Raw genomic sequence first — 21459 nt, forward strand, 5'->3', positions numbered from 1 at the left:
AGCCGCATCTTCTGTGCTTTCGCCAAAACGAGTTCCTCAACAAAAAAGAGGTTGACGGATCGAAGAGCAAAAAGAAAACTGAAACAAAGTTGCTGCAATTTCAATTTATATTTCTTGTAATAATTATTAACAAAACTTAGTGTGTAGGCTTAACGACACTTTTGTTAGCGAGAGTTTCTTAAACTACTGTTACTATTTGCAACAGATATGTATTGTATTATCAAGTTAATGGCTTAACCACTTCATGCGCGAAAACCTAATTAGCTTCCCTCTATTAACCTCTTCTACGTTTAAGTGCATCCTCAATTTCGATTGTTGTATAATAAACAGATAAGAGTTACTTCTGTAAAAGCGATTATATCTTAGCAAATTGATTTTTTAAAAATATTTCGATGAAGTTTGAACATGTGCTGAAGCAAAATGAAGTCTTATTCGTGTTTTTATAAAGTTTGTTTTATATTTTCTTTGTAAGATCGAAGTATCGATTGATTTCCATTATGCAAATCATCTTAGTACAGGATAAATGACGAAACGGTTTATATTTGACGCGTAATTGATTAGGGTAGTCATACATGAAATATTCGTCCGGCAAGTACAGATCCAATTCAACTTATTTTTGCACTAGATCAGCACAGGTTGTTGCTCTCCTTGAAATAGCTATACACTATTTTTAGATAATCGCATCTTTTCATTAAAAACGATTAAGTTCTAATAACTAACACTATTGAAACACTACTAAAAATAATGAATGTAGTCAAAATGAAGACACCAAAAGATGAATTTCAGAATTTGATTTGATGCATAGATTATTTTAAAATATATAACTTGCTAAGCAATAAAAACTTCAATAATGCCAAATGAAATATAACTCCTTTACGAAGAGTATATTTAAATATGGTATATTAAATATATAATATATAAATAATTATAATATATTTAAATATGGTATATTAAATATATAATATATAAATAATTATAATATATTTAAATATAGAATTTAGCCCACAAATTCTGTTGTTCACAAAATTAATGTTCTAAAATAATTAAATTTATACTAAAATATTCACATTGGCTGTTTTATGTACATTCTACAGGGTGCCCCAAAAGGTCAGGGCCAAACATATACCGCGTGTCAGCGAGGTCAAAGTGGTAGAAAAGGTTTGTACAAACTTATATCCGAAAATGATTATACACTTTGACCGCCAAACTAGAAACCCCAAAAATTCCATAAAATCAAAGTAAGTTATTTAATGAAATAAAAATTGCAAAAAATTAAATGTACGATACTGAGTAATCCTCCAACTTTCTTGCATGTTACAGATCCTAATTAAGTTTAGTACAATGAATATATCAAAGTAAAAATTCATTTTAAAACCTGCACAAATAATTCCGTCAGCCACATATGGCTGACGTGGCGTTCAACGTGTTAAACAGTTATAAGCGATTAAAATGAGTAATAATTACATTTTGTTGAAGTTGGTCGAATCAAGTGAAATATTCCTTTAACCTGTAAAAGATGCGAAGAAACTCGGTTACAACGAATCTGTTGCTGATCTTGCTCGACAATTTTTATTTAAATAAAAGTGACGTTTCGGCGTCGCTGTTGGGCTGATGGTACATTTCCTATGCAACAACCAAGCAATAATTCTTCGAGGGGCACGAACGATGGAGCAGCGAGGTCCGTGTTTCTCGAGATGACAGCATGTTTTTGGGGGGATTTCTGCAGGTAGATTATTAAAGATAGTCACTGTGTGCGCAGACAGGACCCTTTCCGAACTTAATGATTCGATCATTGAGATGGGTAACAGCCAGCAGGGTGGTGGAAACGAATGGCGTGGGTCGGAGTAGTAGGAGAAGTGCCAGCGAACCAGGAGAGGAGCGGCCCCCGTGCAGAAAAGTAAGCTCGATCCCAGTTCGAACGGTTCGCCGCGATCGTTCCGTCTCTGATTTAGCCGTTTCGCGTGCAATTCGATCGCGCGAGGAAACGCTCTTCTCCGCTTCTTAGACGACGAAGAAGCCGAAGGAATCACGTCTGGGAGGACAGGCGAACGCTTCCGGCGCTGGTGATTCCCGTTTCCTCTTTGTCATCGAGACACACGCACACACTACATACACGGAAGTCTTTTGCTACCCCCGGCATGTCTCCGCTTAGTGCCCATAGGCTGCGCGCTGTCAAATCACGCGTTCATCCTCCAAGATCTGACATTCTGAAAAGTACGTACAGTCACGGCTCCATTATCCTCCGTTCTATCACAAAACAAAGGGAAACTATCTCCTTAACCCTCGAGTGAACCAAGCCGACGTTAGGCGACCTCAAATTTATGCTAATAATTATTTAATGTGTATCTATTAATAATATATTTGTGGACTTCCATGAAATTTTACTATCTCGTTTTATTAGGTTGTCCCAGAAGTTTCTTTCGTAATGTGCACGTCTAATATTATTAGATAACACATATACAAGCGTACGTTTTATTAATTCGTGTGCTTTCTTCCGCTTGATTCCTCGCCATTTTCTTTCTTTAAAAAATAGGTCTTATTTGCATTGTGTGAACTGTTCGGACAACCTAATATTTACCATTTATATAATTTAATCATTGCATTTTTAAAGCAGAGTTTTTCAAATGGACCTTAGGGACCACATCCTCCTTAATCGTCATTTGTGCAAAATAATTGATTTTTTGTTTTTACAATTTTCATATTGCAATAAAAATTGTCATAAGGTAATACGTACCAGTCGCGTTTAATGCTCGAGAATTAGTGTTATGTCTCGAAGAGGACGGTCGAAGTGCAAAGGGTTAAAAATCTATTAAGGAAATAATGTCTTGCTTAGGATACAAATTCATATCTTTTTATGAATGGGGACCAACGAATGTTTTGGATCGAATTATATCTTTGAGCAGCGTGCAAGGCTGAGAGATAAACGATAAGATGCGCTGAAGTTGGTAACTCATTTTTTATATGTTTGTATAGTTACGAAGCTATGTAAATATACGAGTATCGATGATTTTGTACTTGTCAGTGAAAATGAGTAAAGCACACGGAAATATTTTGTACATCAGTGTAAACATTTAGACTGCGGATTTTCTGCAAAATAAAAATTGTATTAATTGCAAAACACAGAAGCTACGCGTACACATTGATTTTCTTTTCTTAATAACGTTATATAGAGATCAAAACACAGAGCGTTTCTAAACTCTTTAAATATTTTTATCGTTTTGAATTTGATCTACTCATTTTTCTCGTGAATGCATAAAATCCGCAATCCCAATAACTGTAGTGACATAATCGTTTCTATAATTCGCAGGTTCGAGCAGTTGATTCTAAGAAGTATTTTACACAATCGTAAAATGCGGTGATTTATCGATGCCGCGTATATCGAATAAGACACTAGTTCAACGATACTAGACATTCCTTTTTCTTCCCATTGGCAGATATAGTCAGTAAATCAATTCCTTTAACCTCTGGTATTTAAATTCATGATTGAATTTGATCCTCGGTGCTTGAATCACTTTCGAGCATTTCTGTGTAAACGCATTCTACCAATTAATATTTCAGTTTCAATTCAGCTATGCCAATATCACCTAATTCCTTTGAAATTCAAATTTAAATTGTTTATCTCGGCCGTAGCAAACGGCGTGGAGGAGAATAATCATAAAATTGGGGAAAGTTGATTTTACATCGACTCTACATCAACATAATTAATTCAAACATTTATCACTCATAATAAACTTATAAAATATGGTCTTACCGTCCCTTAAATAAATTTAAGCATTTTTCACTTAAAACATAATTTTATTCTTTGATATTGAAACAGCTTATATTTCTTGATAAGTTTATTTTTTCAATTTCTTTCACTGACTGTTTCAGTTTATATTTCTTTAAACCTTTCGTCCCTTTAATAAGACGAACGATTAATATATATTGCATTATTATTATTAACACTAATCCTACCGCCGGCGGTCAAAATGACCGTTCCAGATTTTTTATTTTACAATTACTGAGATTGTAAAGATGCTTTCGCGGGAAATGATTAAATGAATATATTTAGGACGTATTATAATACGAACCGCACAAAATCCAAATAAATTCAATTTCGTCATTTTTATAAGACAACATATATCAGTTACCTTTAAGGCTCGGTGGGTTTAGTGTTAAAGCGGAGATTATTTTGAAAGTGCGTCACGAACGAATTCTCCAGCTATTTTGACGATCGGCAACTATCGTGGCGGCGCGTATCGAATCGATTTGCAGTAAACAAACGGGCCAATGTTTCGACTCGCGGGCTGAAAATCTAACGCAACGCAAGAACCGTGCCAGCAAAGTTTAGCGCATTAATCACGCGTAGTGTTCGAGCACGCCGGTCGAGTGCGTGATCCAGAACCAGATCTATAACCCGGCTGTGACATTTCCATCGACGAAAGAATCATTCGATTCGATTCGCATCGTGGAAAAATCACCGACACTCGTATCCTCCGGCTCGACGAAACTAATCGCTACGGGGCAACAACGTTCGACATCGATGTACACTGCGATAATCCCCCGATTAAGTTTCCCGCGACAAAGCCCGCGGTCAATGGAATGCGATTCGAGATTAGGGACATAACAAAATCGAAAACACGAACCGAAAGAGAACGCGCGGCTCGTTCGGTTGTAAAACACATGTTAATCTCATTAAATTCTTGCGTAGAATGGTGGCCTTGGTGGTTACTTTTGCCAGGATGCCTGGCATCCTGGACGAGATACATCGAGGAGTATGACGCCATCAGAGTGACCAGATGCGATGCCCGTTGCGGAAGAAATTACACCGACGAGGTAACTATGCAACATTAATAAAGTATATTAATCGTACTACATAATAACCGTTCTCGAACGTATCCACTTCCTCCGAAACGAAATGTCAATTTAAAGCCGGTGCTTCGGCCGACAAACTCGAACACTCGAATCGGATTCGAGGTTTTTTCACCGCCCGTGACGAATTCGAACGAAAAACCTCCCGGTTAACTACCAATTAATGTAGATCATTTTTAATTTGCATACAAATCCCCAGTCTTTCCCAGCTTAGGTTCTCATTCTCGAAGAAGGAATAAGCAGGAATTGTTTACATTTCCATTCTATCGAGTTTTTAACGCTAGATTCGCGGGACCCGTCAAAATGACGGATTCTAATATTTTTAATTTACAATTATCGAGATTGTAAAGATGCATGCATGAGAAAGTATTCAACATTTCTTTGGGTATATGCTATAAAAAGGAATGGCTGAAACTTTCGATAGATGAATTCTCGTTATTGTTACAAAATAATGTAGAATAGTAATCTTTAGAGTTGAATTCTAGTGTTTAGTTGCCACTAAATGTTGATCAACTACTTGTTGATTCGCGAGCACGCTGTCGTTCCGTTATGGCGCGCCGGTCTCCGGCGTTTTGGAACAAAGCATGGCCCTAGCCCCGTTCCTGAAAAGCGGTATGCAAAATTTTCGATCGTGCGGCGATCGATTTTAAATATTGATGGGCAATTCGGCACTCGTTAACGTCGCCGTATAAACTGGTTCTCCGATGGACACCAGAATCCCCTGGAGAGCCTCCGATGTCGTTTCAGGTCACAGAGCCCCGGAGCGTACCGGTGCTTCACTGGAGTGGCGAGGTTTTGTGCACTTTCGTCCGCCGCTGATTAATTATACGAGTGTCCCTGAATTCGCATCCACTCGAGTCGTCCTCACGCTCGACGATTTACGAGGTTCGTCACGACAGTACGAGGAACTTCGAAAATGTTAATTCACTCTTTGCCCTTGCCACCGTCGATTACTCGCCTATCTGTCCCGGACACGCGATCTATCGGAAAAACAAACAATTCGAGCATTCCAAAACACCGAGACCGACGTTTTCTGAAATCGAATGATTTTTTCCCCCTCTTTTCTTCGTCGCCTTAACAGAACTTGTCTCCGAGCAAAGCTTGTCGACGAATTTTCGAAAGTTTTTGGAATTCGCAGCAATTTTTCGGGAAAAAATATTTCAGAGAACGCTGCGGGAGTAAAGGCTTCGAGTTTGAAAATGAGACCAGGCTTACTATTTGTTTTTAGGAAACCGTTGCGATTTAAATATCAACGATTTTTCGAGAACCGGAAATGCAAATACTTTTGGGCCCCCCCTGTAAGTGCTCCGGCAAGCATTGCCACTTATCGGGACAGTAATGCCAGCGGATTTTTGCGCACTGCTTTCAATAGAACCTGAATATTATATTTTTAGACAGGCAATTCTCATACTGCGTGTTACTTTCACTTAATAGTCTTACTATTAGAAAATCTCGATACGATTTGCATCGACATAATGAACCAAGAGGTTCGCCCGTTGCCTTTTATGGTTTTTAGTTGTCCGAAGGAGGGGAATCGAGTTATTTCTCGAACGGACTGCGGCCCAATTAATTTGGTAATTTTCATAAGTGATACGCCGAGATGTGATCTCCCTCGAGTACACACACACATATATATATATATCGAGTACATATGTATATATGCACACGCACACATCATGCAACAGGGTTGTTAAGTTATGTCGTAAAATTGCCGAGTTGGATCTTAAAAGTTGTGCACGGGGCCGCGGCTTGAAATTACGTTGGCATTTATTGCGCGACTTCCCTTCTTTATGACAATTCACCATGTAGCAAAAAATAATTGCCGTCGTTCGAACTGCCAAAACATTTAGCATTTAATAAGGTTACCGGCGCATCGGACGAAAATCACGAGGCAAAAGATTATAAAAATCCCGCTGCCGCGATTATATGCCCACCACTCCCGCTCCAATTAACTTTGATCAAACTTGTCCGATGTTTTCGATATCGTTAACAATTACCACCGGCGCGGCGTGGTACGCGAGCAACAACGTCCGCGCCGGCATTAGATTAACGGGGAAGAAACGAGCGCATCGACCCCGATCGTATTGATTCCTTCTGTAATATCTTTGCCGAACCGACATTAAAATATACAGCGAGTGCCGTTTTTTTGTTGGCACATGTAAAACGGACGAGTTCCATTACCATCGGTCACGTTCTATGTACTTTCTCCAGATATTCGAGAGAAAGTATTCAGGAGAGACACATTCGTGGTTTTTAACCCCTTTCGCAAATGGAAGTGTCTTTTTCTTTTGTGCGAACAACAATTTCCGTGAGAAGTTCGTCGATGTGGAAACAATTATTAGTATTCCTGTAGTCCAATTAGTTCGGATAAATTTTGACAAAAAAGTTTTGTCAAAAAATAAATTTTTATATGGCAGTAACGTATCTGAATTTTGTGACTTTATGCCAGGGAAATTGTAATCGTGTCGAAAAGATAAATATTCTAAACCGGTCAGTGAACTCACGTACACGCGAGTGTACGCCGTTAAAGTGTTCACCCCGTTAAACAAAATATCTGTCACTGCAATTAAGAGATGTGTATTTTTATGTGATATAAATTCTATTTCAAACTAAAACTAAGGAACCCAATTACTGTGCCTATATTGATTAAACTTATTTTTAAAGTGTAATGAATATTAAGAAACAGATATTAAATTCCTTTCATTAAAATCAATGTTATATATCTCCTTTTTAATATGCATTATGCTTTAACAATAAGCGTAATTAATATAGGCAGATCGTTATTAGTAGATTACGGAAATTCATGCGTTCGCCGCGTATTCAATACAAGGTAATTTTATTTGTCGTTTGTCAAACTCGTTCGCGAAGGAAATCGAATGTTATATAAATTCAATCACGTTGCTTCTACAAAGCAGCAAAGCGTAAGCTTGCAGAATCTTGCGCGGTCTCGTTATAATCTTAATACTTGTTTTGTTCTATTGCAGTGTATGGAAAATTGCTTGGACTCCAATTACACGAAACCTGGTTACTGCCCTGACCAGGCATCTCTGTCACCGTTCGAGGCTGCTTGTTTAATAGCCTGCGTCGATGATTCTCGTTGTCCGGATTTAGCGAAGTGTTGCAAACACGACTGCGGTGTGACTTGCGTGAATCCCATCGGCTTGGACAATAGAACCGGTACGCACGCGATTATGTTATCATACGTTTATTTTCTTTTTATTTTTGGCTAACGATTTAATCAAACGTTAGTAAAGTCATGCCTGGATACGTGTTCAAAAATTCTGGACCGAAAGGTCGTTTGTATCGCGTACAATCGATCTCTTGCCGCTAGAACGTAGAAAAGCAAGTAACAATACTAATCTAAAGATAACATTTTTTAGTGATTTTTTCAATCAAACTTCGATCAACATGTTCGTGACACTTTTCTGATTAAAACGACACCAAACACGACACAGTTTGGATCGTATTTGCTTGATAGATTCGCCATACAGTGGAACCTCGATTATCCGAACTGATCAGTGAAACACGAGTGTTCGGATCATGGTTACCTGTGTAGCCACAGTGTGTTCTTAAAAACATTTTAGGGAACAAATAATTGAGATATGAATTAATGTAAACTTTCGATAAATTGTTTATAAAGAAAACTAAAAATTTTGTTCATACATGACTATTTATAAACGTGGTATAACCGAGATATTTTATTCAATGCATAATAGAAAGGAAAAGTATACGAAGCGTAATGAAAAATTCAGATATCGTCGGTTCGGATAGTCGAGGTTCTACAAAATGGTCAACTGAATAAACAAATACGCTCCGAATCGCGTCGTGTTTGGACTCATTCGATTCAGAAAAGTGTCACAAATGTACTAGTCAAAGTTTCATGAAAAATGATCAAGGACAAGAAAGTTGTCATTGGTTTAGTACAGTGAATTCTCGATATATGTCTTGCCAGCGTCTTGTATCGCCAAGGAGACATGCCCGAGCCTTGTTATATTTACATTTTTCGGCGTCCGAGGCCTCTCGAGCTTCGTGAACCTTCACGGGATATACTCCGCGGTAGTGGGGATAATTCCGCGACGTTTATCACCCAGGCCTTGGCGACATATATCGAGAAATCACTGTATTGTCTGCCGATATATCTACTCCCGTGTCACGTTACACTTCTCGGCGGTCGAGCTTCTAGATCCCTGAAGAGGTGCGCACTGGAATAAACGTTTCGGTGCAAATATCGTGCGTGTCTCTTTGACATACGATCGAGACATTACTGTACTTATATCGCGAACGTTTCAGACTTACCAGAAGTGCCGGAAAACCTACAAATCAGGCAACAGAAGAGCAATTTAGTTATTCTCACGTGGCGGGAGTCTGAAACGTCTGACAACGACGTCAGATATTTAGTGGAGGAACGACATCTGCTTGGTCCGAGATACTTGGAGTCCAGATTAAGCTCTTGGACGGTGCGGCATGTCTCGACGAAATCGCACGCGACCCTTCGCGCTCGACTGAAAACTGGCCATTGGTATCAGTTTCGCGTGGCCGCCATCAACGGAAACGGTTCCCGAGGATACTCTCAGCCGTCCAGACCTTTCAAAACGAAAGGTAAGTCGGTACAATGGGCAACTGCGACCTGCGCTCCGCGAACTATGCGCGCTCCAAATTCTCAAGCCTGTTATGGATTTTCAAGTTCTGCTCTGCGTGTCTCCTGGGCTACTATGATAAAGATAAATTCTAGAACAGAACTGTCGTACCGGTAAACGCCAACCGTTCTAGAAGTAGGATCCGAGGGATCCAATTTTACTTTAATGTTTATCAATCCTGCTCCTTTCACTTGAAATGGGATTATTGTTTTGTTGCATAAAATTGGTGTAAACCAGAATTTACTCGTTGGCTACCACCATTTTGCTTAGCTGCCTAGCTTCATCGTTGATATGTTTTATCATCTCCCTTGTGAAATACAAAAACAATTTAGGAATGGAAGGACTCTAATAAGTCCACAATATCTTTCTATTCATATGTTTTTATTTAATCGATGCCGTGTCGCTTCTACTGCATCATCGAAATAGTTCTGACAAAACTAAAAGGTTACTGGCTCGCCATTTCGTGTGGTATAGTTCAATCTCGCCTCGACTTTAGAAACAGCAAACACACCGAGTATGCTTGGTTCAGAATCTAAAATATCCAGAATGTCAGATAAGTAGGATTTGTTAAAAGCTTAAACATTGAGACAGTTGACGCAGTCTCACCGACATAAAAGATGGTAGCGTCAAATCTATACTCCGAAATCGAGATAGTTGGCATTTTAATTTGGTAGCCAGGATCATCAGCATAACGGAACGTTGCAGTGCGATGTCGTGTTCGTACCAATTTTTATGAAACACACTGTCCATCATTGTTGTACTCTAGTTGAACGGATTATGTAGTAGCGATCAAGAGTTCGTGTTGTTGTTATATAAAACAGGAAACCATACCGCCTCCAATAAACGTTGAATGCAGAAGCACATCATGTACAACTGCATCAGTGCACCGCATGCGTATAATACAATGAAACATGTTAACACGGCATCGGCACTCTAGAAATAGTACGTGAATATAACGGAGATGAACAATTGGAATCGAAGAAATGTAAAATTACATGGTGGTATGTACCGTTATCACCATAATGCTTAAAAAACAGAACCGAAAAACATTGTTTATGTACAGAGCTGCGATGTTCGGAGAAAATATTTGTTTCAACACGGCAGCCATTCTGTAACACGCACGTGAAGAGTTTATACAGGGCAGACATCGTTTCTGTGTATCAAAATAATTAACGAGGTACTTAATTGAATCACTTAAATGGGAATGCGTTAAATATATGAATAACTGACATAATGTGATTCCTAAGGTCATTTCAAATAACTTTTTCCTTTAAGAAAATGTTCTCCGCGGCTCTGTTCAGGAGTTATTAACGAAAAACATGGACCAATCGCAGCGCGGCTGCAGCGGAAGGATTCCGGCTCGGCCAATGCCAACGCCACGCTCAGCGGGACCTACCGCAAAGGCGGAACTTGCCAGCTATAGCCGCGCTCCGATTGGTCCGTGTTTTTCGTGAATAACTCCTGAATAGAGCCACGGAGAACATTTTCGTAAAGGAAAAAGTTATTCCAAATGACCTCGAGAATCACCCTTTTCAAGGAAATACAACATTTTAAACATTTTTAAAACGATGGGACTTATGCGTTAATCCAATTGTAGCATACTTTACTACTGTTTTATGATGCTGAGTGAGCAATCGGAGTTCCTGGCTGACAGTACCCTTCGCCATGGAAGCAGTGTCCTTCTCTAGTATTGATATAAATTTCAACTCCATGTACTTGTACTGAGCGGTCATTAAAAGGATCCAATGCATAGTGTACACGTCCAAGCTGGCTTTTCGGATAAAGGTGATAACGCCGCCGACAATCTGAAGCGCCGTGCCGGCGACGAAGATGGCCACGGAAAACGGTTCCTTCGCCAAAATCATCGGTATCTGATAGTCCGTGCAGTAGAACTGATTTTTATGCAGTATCGCTATCAGCGGTAGCATCGTCCATGCGAACAGCGCAGCTGCGCTGCCGATTATATAAATCTGCTGAACTCTCATAAGCGGTGCCAGCAACCGAGTCACAGTTGTCCTGAGCGTCTTGTCGTTCGCGGCAAAAATCTCGTTCAGAGTCCTGATCAATTTTTTGAGCGAGTCTTTGTTGCTGTACAAGATCGGCAGCAAGAATAATATGTCGATCGTAACCACGAAGTTCACCGTGCTGTCCCTCAGTGCTTTCTCCTTTGGCACGTAGAATATGCCGGCGACACAGGCGCTTAGGTACGCCAGTTCGATCGTCCAAATCGCGGCCACGTACAGCTTCAAAATGACGGGCATTTTCGTTTTCTCGCTCGTCATCGGCAGAATATTGCCCGACAACATGCTCATGAAAACGTTCCAACGGTTCACACTTTCGAAGTTCGCTTTCATCTCGCCGTCACCTTCCGCGAACATTTCAACAAACCGATTCGCAAAGAATGGCATCTCCGAGCACTTGCTGAAATCGATTAGTCCAAATCAATTTATCAAAACTAATGGCCGTTCAATTTTTCACTCGAATGTCAGCATTGTCGGTCGTATGAAGTCGCGAACATGTAAATTAATTGTGCGCATAACAGGACATCAGCAAGTGCATGCTCATTTTTCCATTATTTGAGCTTTCACCGCAAAACTTGAAAAATATATAGGAGATGTTAATTTTAACTGGAGCACCTAAATTGGTAAGGTAATTAACATGTATTTTTTCAATGGCCTACACACCATAACCTTGAAGTGACCTCGAAGGCGAAAAATTATTTTGACCTTGAAGACAGTCATTTTTAACTTACTTTCAATAGTAGCGAAAATAAGTTAGTTGCTCGAGTTAAAATTACCACCCTTTATATGACGTGTTCTCCTATCGTGTGAGCTTGTTTGCATGTTCGCTTAAAATGTGCCATACCTTTAGATTCTCACCATTGCGAACAGGTGTTCAGGGACAGCTGAGCAGTAATTAAACCATCCTTTGCTAAAATTCTTCGCCACGTGTCGAGAGCATTCCGTCACTATCGCCGACATTGTCATTCCATTCGCGATCCACGTTCCTTTATCAACTTCGCCGGGCTTCCACCACCGATGGCCGTTCTTCGTTATACCGAGTGCTCGCGCAAAGGCCATTAAAGTTTTTTGCGGCGTAATTATCGATCATTTGTCGTGCAATTACTGGTCCCTGTACGTTCCCTTTGATCGTGGCCTGGTGAGACACGAGAGGGAACCTCGTACGACAACAAATTATCATTATTCCGGTCTCCGGAGTGGAGAAACATATTTCTCTATTCGAACGATAGTCCGATGAATGAAAACATCGCGGCACAATGAAATCATTCCGCATTCCGTTTGTGCGCGGACTCTCTTTGTTATTTGTTAGCGGCTCGGGAAAAAAAAATCGTAGGTAATTTATTATTTTCAGAGCCCCGAAGTCCGAAAGAACCGCAGAACTTGACGTTATCCGGCGCCCGCCTAATCGGAGGGAAATTATGCGTGATGCTCAGATGGGGAAAGCCAGCCTCTGATGTGCCAATCACCTTTTACAAAGTTTTTTGGAGCCGCCTCGTTCACGGCCCGACCAACAATTCCCTTCTCGTTTATCACCGAACCATACTGAAAGTGAGTGTCCTCCGAACAAAATTTCGGAAAATATTTTTAATTGAATAAAATTCTCTAAAGGCTACCGACGAGGAGTAAATTTCACATAAAGCACCCTCACACTACGATTTATTTTACAGTGATTAGAACTTCCTCGACAAGCATAGTTCCCTAGAAAAAAAAATTTATATCTACTCCTGGCCGATTGCAATGACCTTGAGGTTTTTGATATCTACGAAAGCTGTTAGGGCCACTACAGCTTCGCCATTTTGAATAAAGTTTGGTTAGGTTTTTTGGGATAGGGTGCAGAGGGAGGACGCACCGCTAATTTTTAATCTCTGTTCGTTTTGTTTTCCTTGTCCAGGATAAGACCTGCTACGAGCTAAAGGATTTGGAACTGAACTATCAGTACTTTCTTCAGGTCCAAGCGGTCGCGTTGTACGGGGGCCGCAGGCTGGTGTCACGGAAGTCGTCGAAGGTCTTCAACAGCACGGATTACATGGCGTATGGTAAGGATACAGTATGAAACTCGCGCGATTGTTCCCCAACACTTTGGTAAACATCTCTACCGAGCTTAATAATCAGGATAACAAACGAAGAAGTGCCCTTTCATTGAAGCCGACCGAGAGAGACGTTCTCGCAGGTGCGAACCGAATCAGACCAGCCTTCAGCTGCGACGTATGATTTGTCAGTGCGGTGAAGTCAGAGCACGATTGGTCTGGCCGATGCACCAGCAGGCGAAGGCGTACAACGTTTCTTGGCGAGAGGAGTCCTGCCCGTCAGCTCACGAGAAGCACCTCCAACAGAAGCAAACGTTCTGGAAAGTCGTTCAGGTATTATTCCACCGGAAAGATAGTTCTTTGTCGACCTAAGGTGTTTAACCCTCGGACACGGTGGGGCATTTATCGCGAAAAGCTGGCCATAACTATTTTATAGGGGCGTGCGGGATCCCGAAATTTCGGGTCGGGTCGGGTCGAGCTGGATATTTTTCGGGTCGGATCCCGAAAGTTTGTCGGACCCATAAATATCTTCGGGTACCCGACAATTTTCGGACCCGAAACTCAATTGGGACCCTTTTTCTGTTGAGGGGTGTGGGAAGCCTTTACGCCCCCCCCCCCCCAACTGGTGAAGGTCGGGGGTAGTGGAGTCTCCGCGCAACCTGGAAAAAGGGGCCCGGCAATAACCACTAACCCCGCACCCTCAGGACCATCTGTGACCCCTACTCTGCAGTGACCCTACTAAAATGCACAGCAATTGGCACCCCCACAGTAATTTGGTCCCTTATCCTATGCTCAAATAAAATTAATACTAATATAGTGAAGCACTAGTTTAATGTCGATCGAAGTACACTAAGTTTTGATGCGAAAACAAAATTTAATTATTTCCAGACGACGCATCTCGATGTACATCTTCGGAGGGAGTGTATGTACAGTGTCAACGTTCGAAATGTTGTCGACAACGAGAATGACAACGAGAATGACAAGGACCACGGGGTCAGCATCGAGTTCGTCGCTAGCGGATGTCAGAATGAGTATGATCAAAAAGGCAAAAAGCATTCCCGTGGAAAGACAGTACAATGCAAAAGCAAATCGTCGCGAAAGAAACGACAATATTCTGGACTGTTTGTGATATAACATATTGTTTATTTTTTTTTTCACCCTTGTCTACCCGTTAAGCAATCGTTACTTTAATATTCTCCCATATATGATTAATGGAAATTTGATTAATCATCGGTAACATTAATTAAGGAGATATATTACTTCGTAAGTGTATAGTAACATGTACGAACTGCATATGTAAAATGTATTTATAAATTTTTATAATGCGTCAATTGGCATTTCGTTTTGCGTGTAGCGAAATCGTTGTGTATTATTTTCGTATATGACCTCCCCCCTCTCTACAAGATGCAGTGATTGTAAAAAGTATTTGAACAACTGTATGTAACCCCTTGACAGAATTGATTCAGGTACGGCTAATGATTATTCGATAATAACACACGAAGGATTTTAAATATACGAACACGGTTTATTACGAGCACAACAGTTTGATGAACAGAAAACTGAACAATGTGGAAAACAAATTGGACGCGGGCATTGCGACAGAAGAATATCCATCCAGACGGTAATAAACTTTTCTGTTTTTGAGATCTTGGGTGGGTCTGTAATTGAAAGCCAAGGTGCCGTTATCCGTCCGAATACTTTCGAAAACTTTTAACTGCGAACAGAAAAGAAATGATGCATTAATTTAGCTTTTCCTTGCCATAACAAATATAGAAAATAGTTTTACAAAGTGTAGAAAGAATGTTCCAAAAATTGTCTTACAATCAGATAAAATATAAAAGTTGTAGGATTAATTTGAATTTGTCACGACCTTGGAAAGGTCAACAGAAGACTTCTGGATTAAGTATACAATATTCCCCAGGTTTTGCAAGATTACGCAAGAAAAACCGTGGACTACCACTTAAAAATTTGAAATTGTCTTCTGCGAGCCTTCTCAAAGTCATCTCAAGGTCAACATAGTATAACTCTGTTAACGCTGTTTCCCATATTTTCCAAACTATTCGTTTAAAGAAATACAACGCTCTGTATAATGATTCAGAAGGTACCTCATGTGGCAACTGCGGATAATACGACTAAAATTCAAATTATAAAGATTAAATTCTAACTTCAAGAGTGCTAACTCTTAGCCCTCTCAAGGAGCTCTAAATACTTATATTGATTATAGTGAACACCATGCAATGACCATAGTAATACTGTAATACTATATTACACAGTACAGTATAGTGTAGTATAGTATAGAATAGTATAGTATAGTATAGTATAGTATAGTATAGTATAGTACAGTATAGTACTAGTATATAGTAGTAAGCTCAATAATTTTCTTTTAAATAATAATTGCAGAAGAAGCTGCTGCCGTCGCATTAATTCTAAAAATGGGTTGAATTAATTAAATCTCCATTGATCGACTTGCAACAATGTATATCGCAGCCAGTGGTTCGCGTTGGCTGTGTCAGTCAGAGCGGTGCGAGTGAAGTTAGTGCGGGCGATTTCAACGCGAAAGGGTTAAATTTAAACGGTAAAATTCCCTGTTGCGTAAACAGACGACTGGTATACCCTCTTTCAAAATAAGCGGTGTATACAAGGTGTTTAGCACTACACGAAGATCGTTGTATAAACAAGCCCGCGTTCCAGTCGGAGCCGACCACTTTAAGCAATTTCTGTGAAGACAAGTAAGCTGTCGATAGAACGCGAGAACGGCTGCAACGTTTATGCCCTGAAATTACACTTGCATTACTCCAGCATGTTGCTAAACACATTGTCTATCAGGAAACGTTGAATTTCAGCTATTTTCGTACATTAAATGTACCCCGGAGCAAAATTGAACTAATATTATTATTTCAAAAAAATCTCAAGGAGAATGTAATTTTGCATTTATTTTTGCTCGAGAAACGATTAATATTCTACCCCTGTTGCATTTAGCTTACTAGTTTCTGACACGATTTCGCGCTAATACAAAATATTAACAAGAAAATATTTATATTTTATAAAAGTCTTCCCTTTCGTTTACGGTGATTGCATGTAATTGAAAAGGCGTCGACATACTTTCCGACTCGACTGTACATGTCTGTGCAGTTGCTATACCTTACAATTAACATAGACAATTTTTTATTTCACATAAAAATCCACAGTATAATGCAGTCCCGTTCAGCAATCGCCCGTGCGGGCAGGGAATTTGGTTCCACGGGCATAAGCGACTTGGCGGGCAACGAACCACGCCCCCTTTCGACGATTCAGCCTATGACAGTATTTTTCCCGCTGACGTCACAGTGCCCTCAGCTATGCCCGCGGGCATCGATGGGCGCCCTTGCCCGGCGCGAGGCTTGCTGAACGGGACTGGCCCAATGAATCAAACATGAAAACTTTCTGTACGAGACACGCATTTATTTTTAGGTAAATAGATAAGTGGCTTTAAAATAAATCTTATCTAATTAATATTGATCTAAGAGGATAATGGTCCTCCTTTTAAGTAATCATACTGACCTGTTGGCTCGATATTGTACGTTTTCCAACGAGAACGTACCACATGACGCTCTCCTGGCATTCTGGTGTAGTTAACGAACCATTGTAACGGTAATAGGTTGTTTCTTTCTTCGGGAGGAGCTGTCTAGGAAACAGCTTGGACTTCAATGGCACCGAGCTCGGACTGGACGACTCTGGACCACCCCATTCTGACACTAGCTTCGTAGCCTTTATAATAGGCGCTATATCCAAGTTATCTGAGTCACTCAACTGGAATATCGTACACCTTTATGTCAACAATGTCACCTATTGTTTTCGCAGGAATATTTAACGTAGGAGGTGTGATCAAAAGGAAATCGGACTCTGTCAGTTTCTTTTGCGTCAGTTTCTTAATTCAAAATGCGGCCATTTTGCAAGCAATCTCGGCGAAGGAGCAGGAAGGAAACGGAAGATTAAATGGAGGTGGAAAGGGATGAACATAAAGGCAGTCAGCGAATTTACATACTTGGGAGTGATCGCGCAAAGAGATGAGGATTTACCAAAACATGTTAGGTGAACAGTGAGAAGGTAAAACAAAAATGTGACCCATGTGATCTTGATTACTTGAAAACATTAATGGATACACTTCAAATACCCACAAAAAATATGTATGGAAAATCCTAATTCAAAAAGCTTATAGTGGTTTTCCTGAAAAGAATTCCTAAAAATTGGTCAAAAATGGCGTTTAAAACCAGAACCCCTTAAATAATTCTGCGAAGGACTATACCTCGTACAGAGTTGCAACGACGGCAATTGCATTCTCATGTTGTGAAGCTGCGCTAACGCTTGTGAATTTGTTGTGGTAATGGACGAAATGCACTTCCAAAGCATCGCGAACACCGTCCACGGTGTGTTCAGCGGGCCAGTGAAAATGTATGTGATCCAGAATATATGTTACTGGTAAATCTCCTCCTCCCAAAAGGAAAGTGTCCTCGGTAAACCGTACCACAACTGAAAAATGAAGAAAAGGTACTCAAGCAATGCATTACTGGAATTTTAGACTTCTTTTATCGACCATAAAAGAATTTCGATCGGGCGCCATCTTTGCTCACGGAGAGTGATCGAATTGTTATGAACACTTCGAAACTACTACTTATTTGAAGTTTGGTAACAAGTGGAATTAACATTGTACTTCTAATAACACTTCTTTTATTACAGAGCATATTGTTATGTTTTCAATATAATATACCAAACTTTCTGGTAATTTGAGTAAACCAATAAAAAGCAATTAAACATTGAGTTCTATTTAAAACGTGCTATAAATTTATGGTCAATTGTTCTTTATGTTAATAAACTTTTTACATTGGGTATGAAAGTTACACCTTTTTTACTGTTCGAAGTCGTGGAATTTAAATATAGCTACTTGAAGCTACTTTTGCGCCGAAGTCGAAAAAAATAGTGATAAGAAAAATTAAGAGAGCGTTAAAAAAGCGTTTAGAGAGAAAAAAGTTTAAGAGAGTATATTTCTTTTTAATCGTTACTATAAACAGTGAGTTGTATTTAGAAATATACTATGGTGTTTTGCAATATTACAATATTCATAAAAACAGGAGCTATGTGTAATTTTCCATCTGTTCATAATAATTTGATCACCCACTGTAATTACTTGTTTTCGAACTTTTGTCGGCGAATGTATTTCTATTTCGCTTCAGCACCTACCGGAGTGGCCATTATTAGCAATTATTCCAGTGGCCGCGTGTTCGTATTTTATGAACTCTAGAGGCTCGAGATCTTTTTTCACGGTGTTCTCGCGAACAATATTTATCGGTGACTGTCTTTTGCCGGTCGCGCATAATCCTGGCCAATGTGGAGGGTCTAAACATAGAACAACATTTCAAAAAAGAATAGAATTTCAAAAAACACGAAATACACTGTGAACGTTTGAAACGTTCAATGGAAGCTTGCATACGAAACTTTACAAAGCTTCATTTACAAAGACAATTATAAAATTCAATATCAAATTGTTAATAAAATGTTTCAACAAGTAATCGTAGAAATTATAAGCTGTTAAAATCGATAAAATTTTTATTATATGCAAGCAAAAACTATATTGTTAGACAATTTATTTTGCAACATTTTTTCATCTCTCTAGCAAAGCTCATGATTCAAGATTTATTTAGTCCATAACTCTTCATTTGTCACTTGAAGGTTTATTTAACGAAATTGAAATGATGAGAATAAATAGATTACCATGATCGCCCCAATATCCCCAATGTATTGCTCCTGTAACCATGTATAAACCTGAAACAAATTTCAATTCATAAAATAGAATCAAAATCAAATTTCAATAAACCAGTACAGATTCGAAATTAACTTCCAGAAGATTACGGTTGGTTAAACGTGTATTAAAAAGTTTTTAGAATTGTAATTCGATAAAAAGTTTCAAAGGAGATACCACTCCTTTCTCGGCTCGCTGTTACAAATTCTTTGCCAAAAACGCGTTGAAGTGTTTACAGATGTTCGTGACACACGGTACCGATAATCATTGATTTCTCACGAAAACCTTATATCTATCGCATTCTTGTCATGCTTTAAGCCAGAACCACGATTACGTGATGACGAATTGTAGAATGACGAAAAAGTTCCGCGGAATGTTTCGCGTTATCATTCGATATTTTAAATGAACACACAATCAGTGGTTCAAGTAACACCGGCACTTTCTAAATCACCGCTTTATATACGACCGGTGAACAATTCGAACGACCTGCTGATTTTAATGAACATAATACACGCTTCCGGTTGCTGAACAGGGATTACGTCGAACTGTCTATGATTACTTTAAAATCTTATGGCTTTCAGATATATGCTTTTGGACCAAACAAAATATTTCATAAAACTGGTGTAATCCATGAAAAAATTTAGGGAACAATGTTTTTTTCGTCCGCCATTTTGAAAAGCACTCAATTGTGTTGAGATAAATGCTTGTTATTTTACACACTGATCAAAACTTCACTGCATAATTAATGTACATTCGGCACTGCGTTACAAAAACGAAATTAAAAAAGTAACAAATAAGCATTATCGGTAATTTAACACCCAGATGGAATATCTTCTTGAAATCATCAAATGTCTAAAAAAGAAAAATAAAGATGACTAAAATATTTTACGAATGAGAGCAAACTTTTTTCATGTATTAATCAATATTCAGAAGTTTTTCTTCAGATAATGAATATATTTTTGCTTTTCTTCGCTGTAGACATTAGTCTGCAATTGTTCAAAATAAAGGCCTAAACAGATTAGAAACGGCACAGCTTGCCGCTGTTCTTTGCGTTAAATAGTTATTCGAATATGAATTTACACATGGAAAGCGCCAACGCATAGGTGAATGGTGACTGCGGACATCTTCTTTTTAAATGTACCTTTTAATAGGAAGGCGGCAGAGAATTCGTGAAATAGAGAAATTACAAAATGGTTTCTGCTTACCTACGATAATATGAAAAATAACGTACGAGCTCTTCATCGCGAAATCACCGTGCTGAACTGTCAGAGCTTACGATCATCCGATGATGCGTACGTGATGACGATAAGCATATAACTGGTGTACGCGACGCGAATCTAACTGGCTAACCCCGAGATTACGCGAGACCCTATTGCACGGGATTTAGTTTGTGCATCGTGCTCGATGCATAATGGTTACTATTTCTATTAACAGCCACTAATCCACTGTTCCTTTGACCTTCTAACCGAGTTGGTTTTTTGATATTAAACGCCCATATACAGGCACAATCAAAAACGACTGAAAATTATTTCTCGGCACCGTGGTCCACAGCGAACGCAGTTGCGGTCTACTACATGTTCATACAGCGACTGTGGTATAATAAGAACAAAAAGCACGGTAAATGAATATAAAATTGAAGAACCACTGACTTGATGGTGTAAAATGCGGAATATTTTAATAATTACTGAACATAACTTTTCATTAATCGATGCTTTATTTATTGATAAAATGCTTTATTCATATAATTAAAACATATTTTAACCGAACAGGTAAAGAAATATTTTCTCATAGTAAATGCAGTTTAAAATATTAAAAATTACCATCAACTTGGTCGGGGTTTCATGCGTCCTGTCTCCCTGAAAAAACAAGTGTTAAAATTCTTTAAAAAGAGTGTCATAATCGAAATATGAAGATTAAAGAAAATTTGTAATATTGCAAATGCATGTCTACAAAAATGTTCCCCTGTCAATTATATAGCGCAAACAATATTTAAATATGTGACATATATTGTTTAGATTGTAGATTTTTTACTTGAATATACACTAAAGCTATTTTAAACCCCCACTTGTAAACTTTCTAGTAAATACATACATTATTTAATAATGTAAATAAATCATAACGTTTACTTTTAATTCTAATCTTATAAA

At 39.1% G+C, this 21459-nt stretch overlaps 3 protein-coding genes across 6 annotated transcripts; 1 reads left to right on the forward strand and 2 right to left on the reverse strand.

Moving 5' to 3' along the window:
• The first annotated feature begins 1432 nt into the window (after positions 1-1432).
• On the forward strand, positions 1433-14895 carry Kal1 (anosmin-1 Kallmann syndrome 1). Of its 2 annotated transcripts, XM_076791448.1 has the most exons (8): positions 1433-2214; positions 4691-4815; positions 7836-8028; positions 9142-9450; positions 12861-13057; positions 13401-13545; positions 13655-13869; positions 14425-14895. In XM_076791448.1, the coding sequence occupies exons 1-8, from the start codon at positions 2139-2141 to the stop codon at positions 14668-14670; spliced, it is 1506 nt and encodes a 501-aa protein (XP_076647563.1). In that variant the 5' UTR covers positions 1433-2138; the 3' UTR covers positions 14671-14895. The 2 variants fall into 2 exon arrangements, with proteins under 2 accessions (XP_076647563.1, XP_076647562.1); XM_076791447.1 differs by lacking the exon at positions 1433-2214 and having other exon boundaries at positions 4131-4815.
• Positions 9602-12638, reverse strand: LOC143356067 (uncharacterized). 3 transcript variants are annotated; one of them, XR_013082610.1, is made up of 6 exons: positions 12354-12638; positions 11096-11909; positions 10498-10597; positions 10320-10421; positions 10095-10250; positions 9602-10020 (listed from the first exon to the last, which is right to left on the reverse strand). XR_013082610.1 is itself a non-coding variant. In XM_076791450.1 (6 exons), the coding sequence occupies exons 2-6, from the start codon at positions 11894-11896 to the stop codon at positions 9964-9966; spliced, it is 1221 nt and encodes a 406-aa protein (XP_076647565.1). In that variant the 5' UTR covers positions 11897-11909; positions 12354-12629; the 3' UTR covers positions 9602-9963. The 3 variants fall into 3 exon arrangements, 2 of the variants coding, with proteins under 2 accessions (XP_076647565.1, XP_076647566.1); XM_076791450.1 differs by having other exon boundaries at positions 11091-11909; positions 12354-12629; XM_076791451.1 differs by lacking the exon at positions 10498-10597 and having other exon boundaries at positions 12354-12636.
• LOC143356070 (carbonic anhydrase 2) lies at positions 14753-20799 on the reverse strand. The gene is made up of 6 exons (XM_076791455.1): positions 20518-20799; positions 19285-19335; positions 18754-18909; positions 17822-18045; positions 17077-17325; positions 14753-15250 (listed from the first exon to the last, which is right to left on the reverse strand). The coding sequence occupies exons 1-6, from the start codon at positions 20552-20554 to the stop codon at positions 15065-15067; spliced, it is 903 nt and encodes a 300-aa protein (XP_076647570.1). The 5' UTR covers positions 20555-20799; the 3' UTR covers positions 14753-15064.
• Positions 20800-21459: the final 660 nt, after the last annotated feature.

The sequence above is a fragment of the Halictus rubicundus genome, chromosome 8 (assembly GCF_050948215.1).
Source record: "Halictus rubicundus isolate RS-2024b chromosome 8, iyHalRubi1_principal, whole genome shotgun sequence".
Lineage (NCBI taxonomy): Eukaryota > Metazoa > Arthropoda > Insecta > Hymenoptera > Halictidae > Halictus > Halictus rubicundus.

Bases quoted from the DNA above. Each gene is read 5' to 3' on its own strand.
- Kal1 (XM_076791447.1), top strand. From the start codon at position 4,582: ATGCGATTCGAGATTAGGGACATAACAAAATCGAAAACACGAACCGAA. The intron at 13,058-13,400 runs GTGAGTGTCCTC...TTCCTTGTCCAG, and splicing joins ATCACCGAACCATACTGAAA to GATAAGACCTGCTACGAGCT. The intron at 13,546-13,654 runs GTAAGGATACAG...CTTTCATTGAAG, and splicing joins CACGGATTACATGGCGTATG to CCGACCGAGAGAGACGTTCT.
- LOC143356067 (XM_076791450.1), bottom strand. From the start codon at position 11,896: ATGCCATTCTTTGCGAATCGGTTTGTTGAAATGTTCGCGGAAGGTGAC. The intron at 10,422-10,497 runs GTACATACCACC...TACTATTTCTAG, and splicing joins TAAGCATTATGGTGATAACG to AGTGCCGATGCCGTGTTAAC. The intron at 10,021-10,094 runs GTGAGACTGCGT...TGGATATTTTAG, and splicing joins CGCTACCATCTTTTATGTCG to ATTCTGAACCAAGCATACTC.
- LOC143356070 (XM_076791455.1), bottom strand. From the start codon at position 20,554: ATGAAGAGCTCGTACGTTATTTTTCATATTATCGTAG. The intron at 19,336-20,517 runs GTAAGCAGAAAC...AATTTGTTTCAG, and splicing joins TATTTTTCATATTATCGTAG to GTTTATACATGGTTACAGGA. The intron at 18,046-18,753 runs GTAGGTGCTGAA...TTCATTTTTCAG, and splicing joins TGCTAATAATGGCCACTCCG to TTGTGGTACGGTTTACCGAG.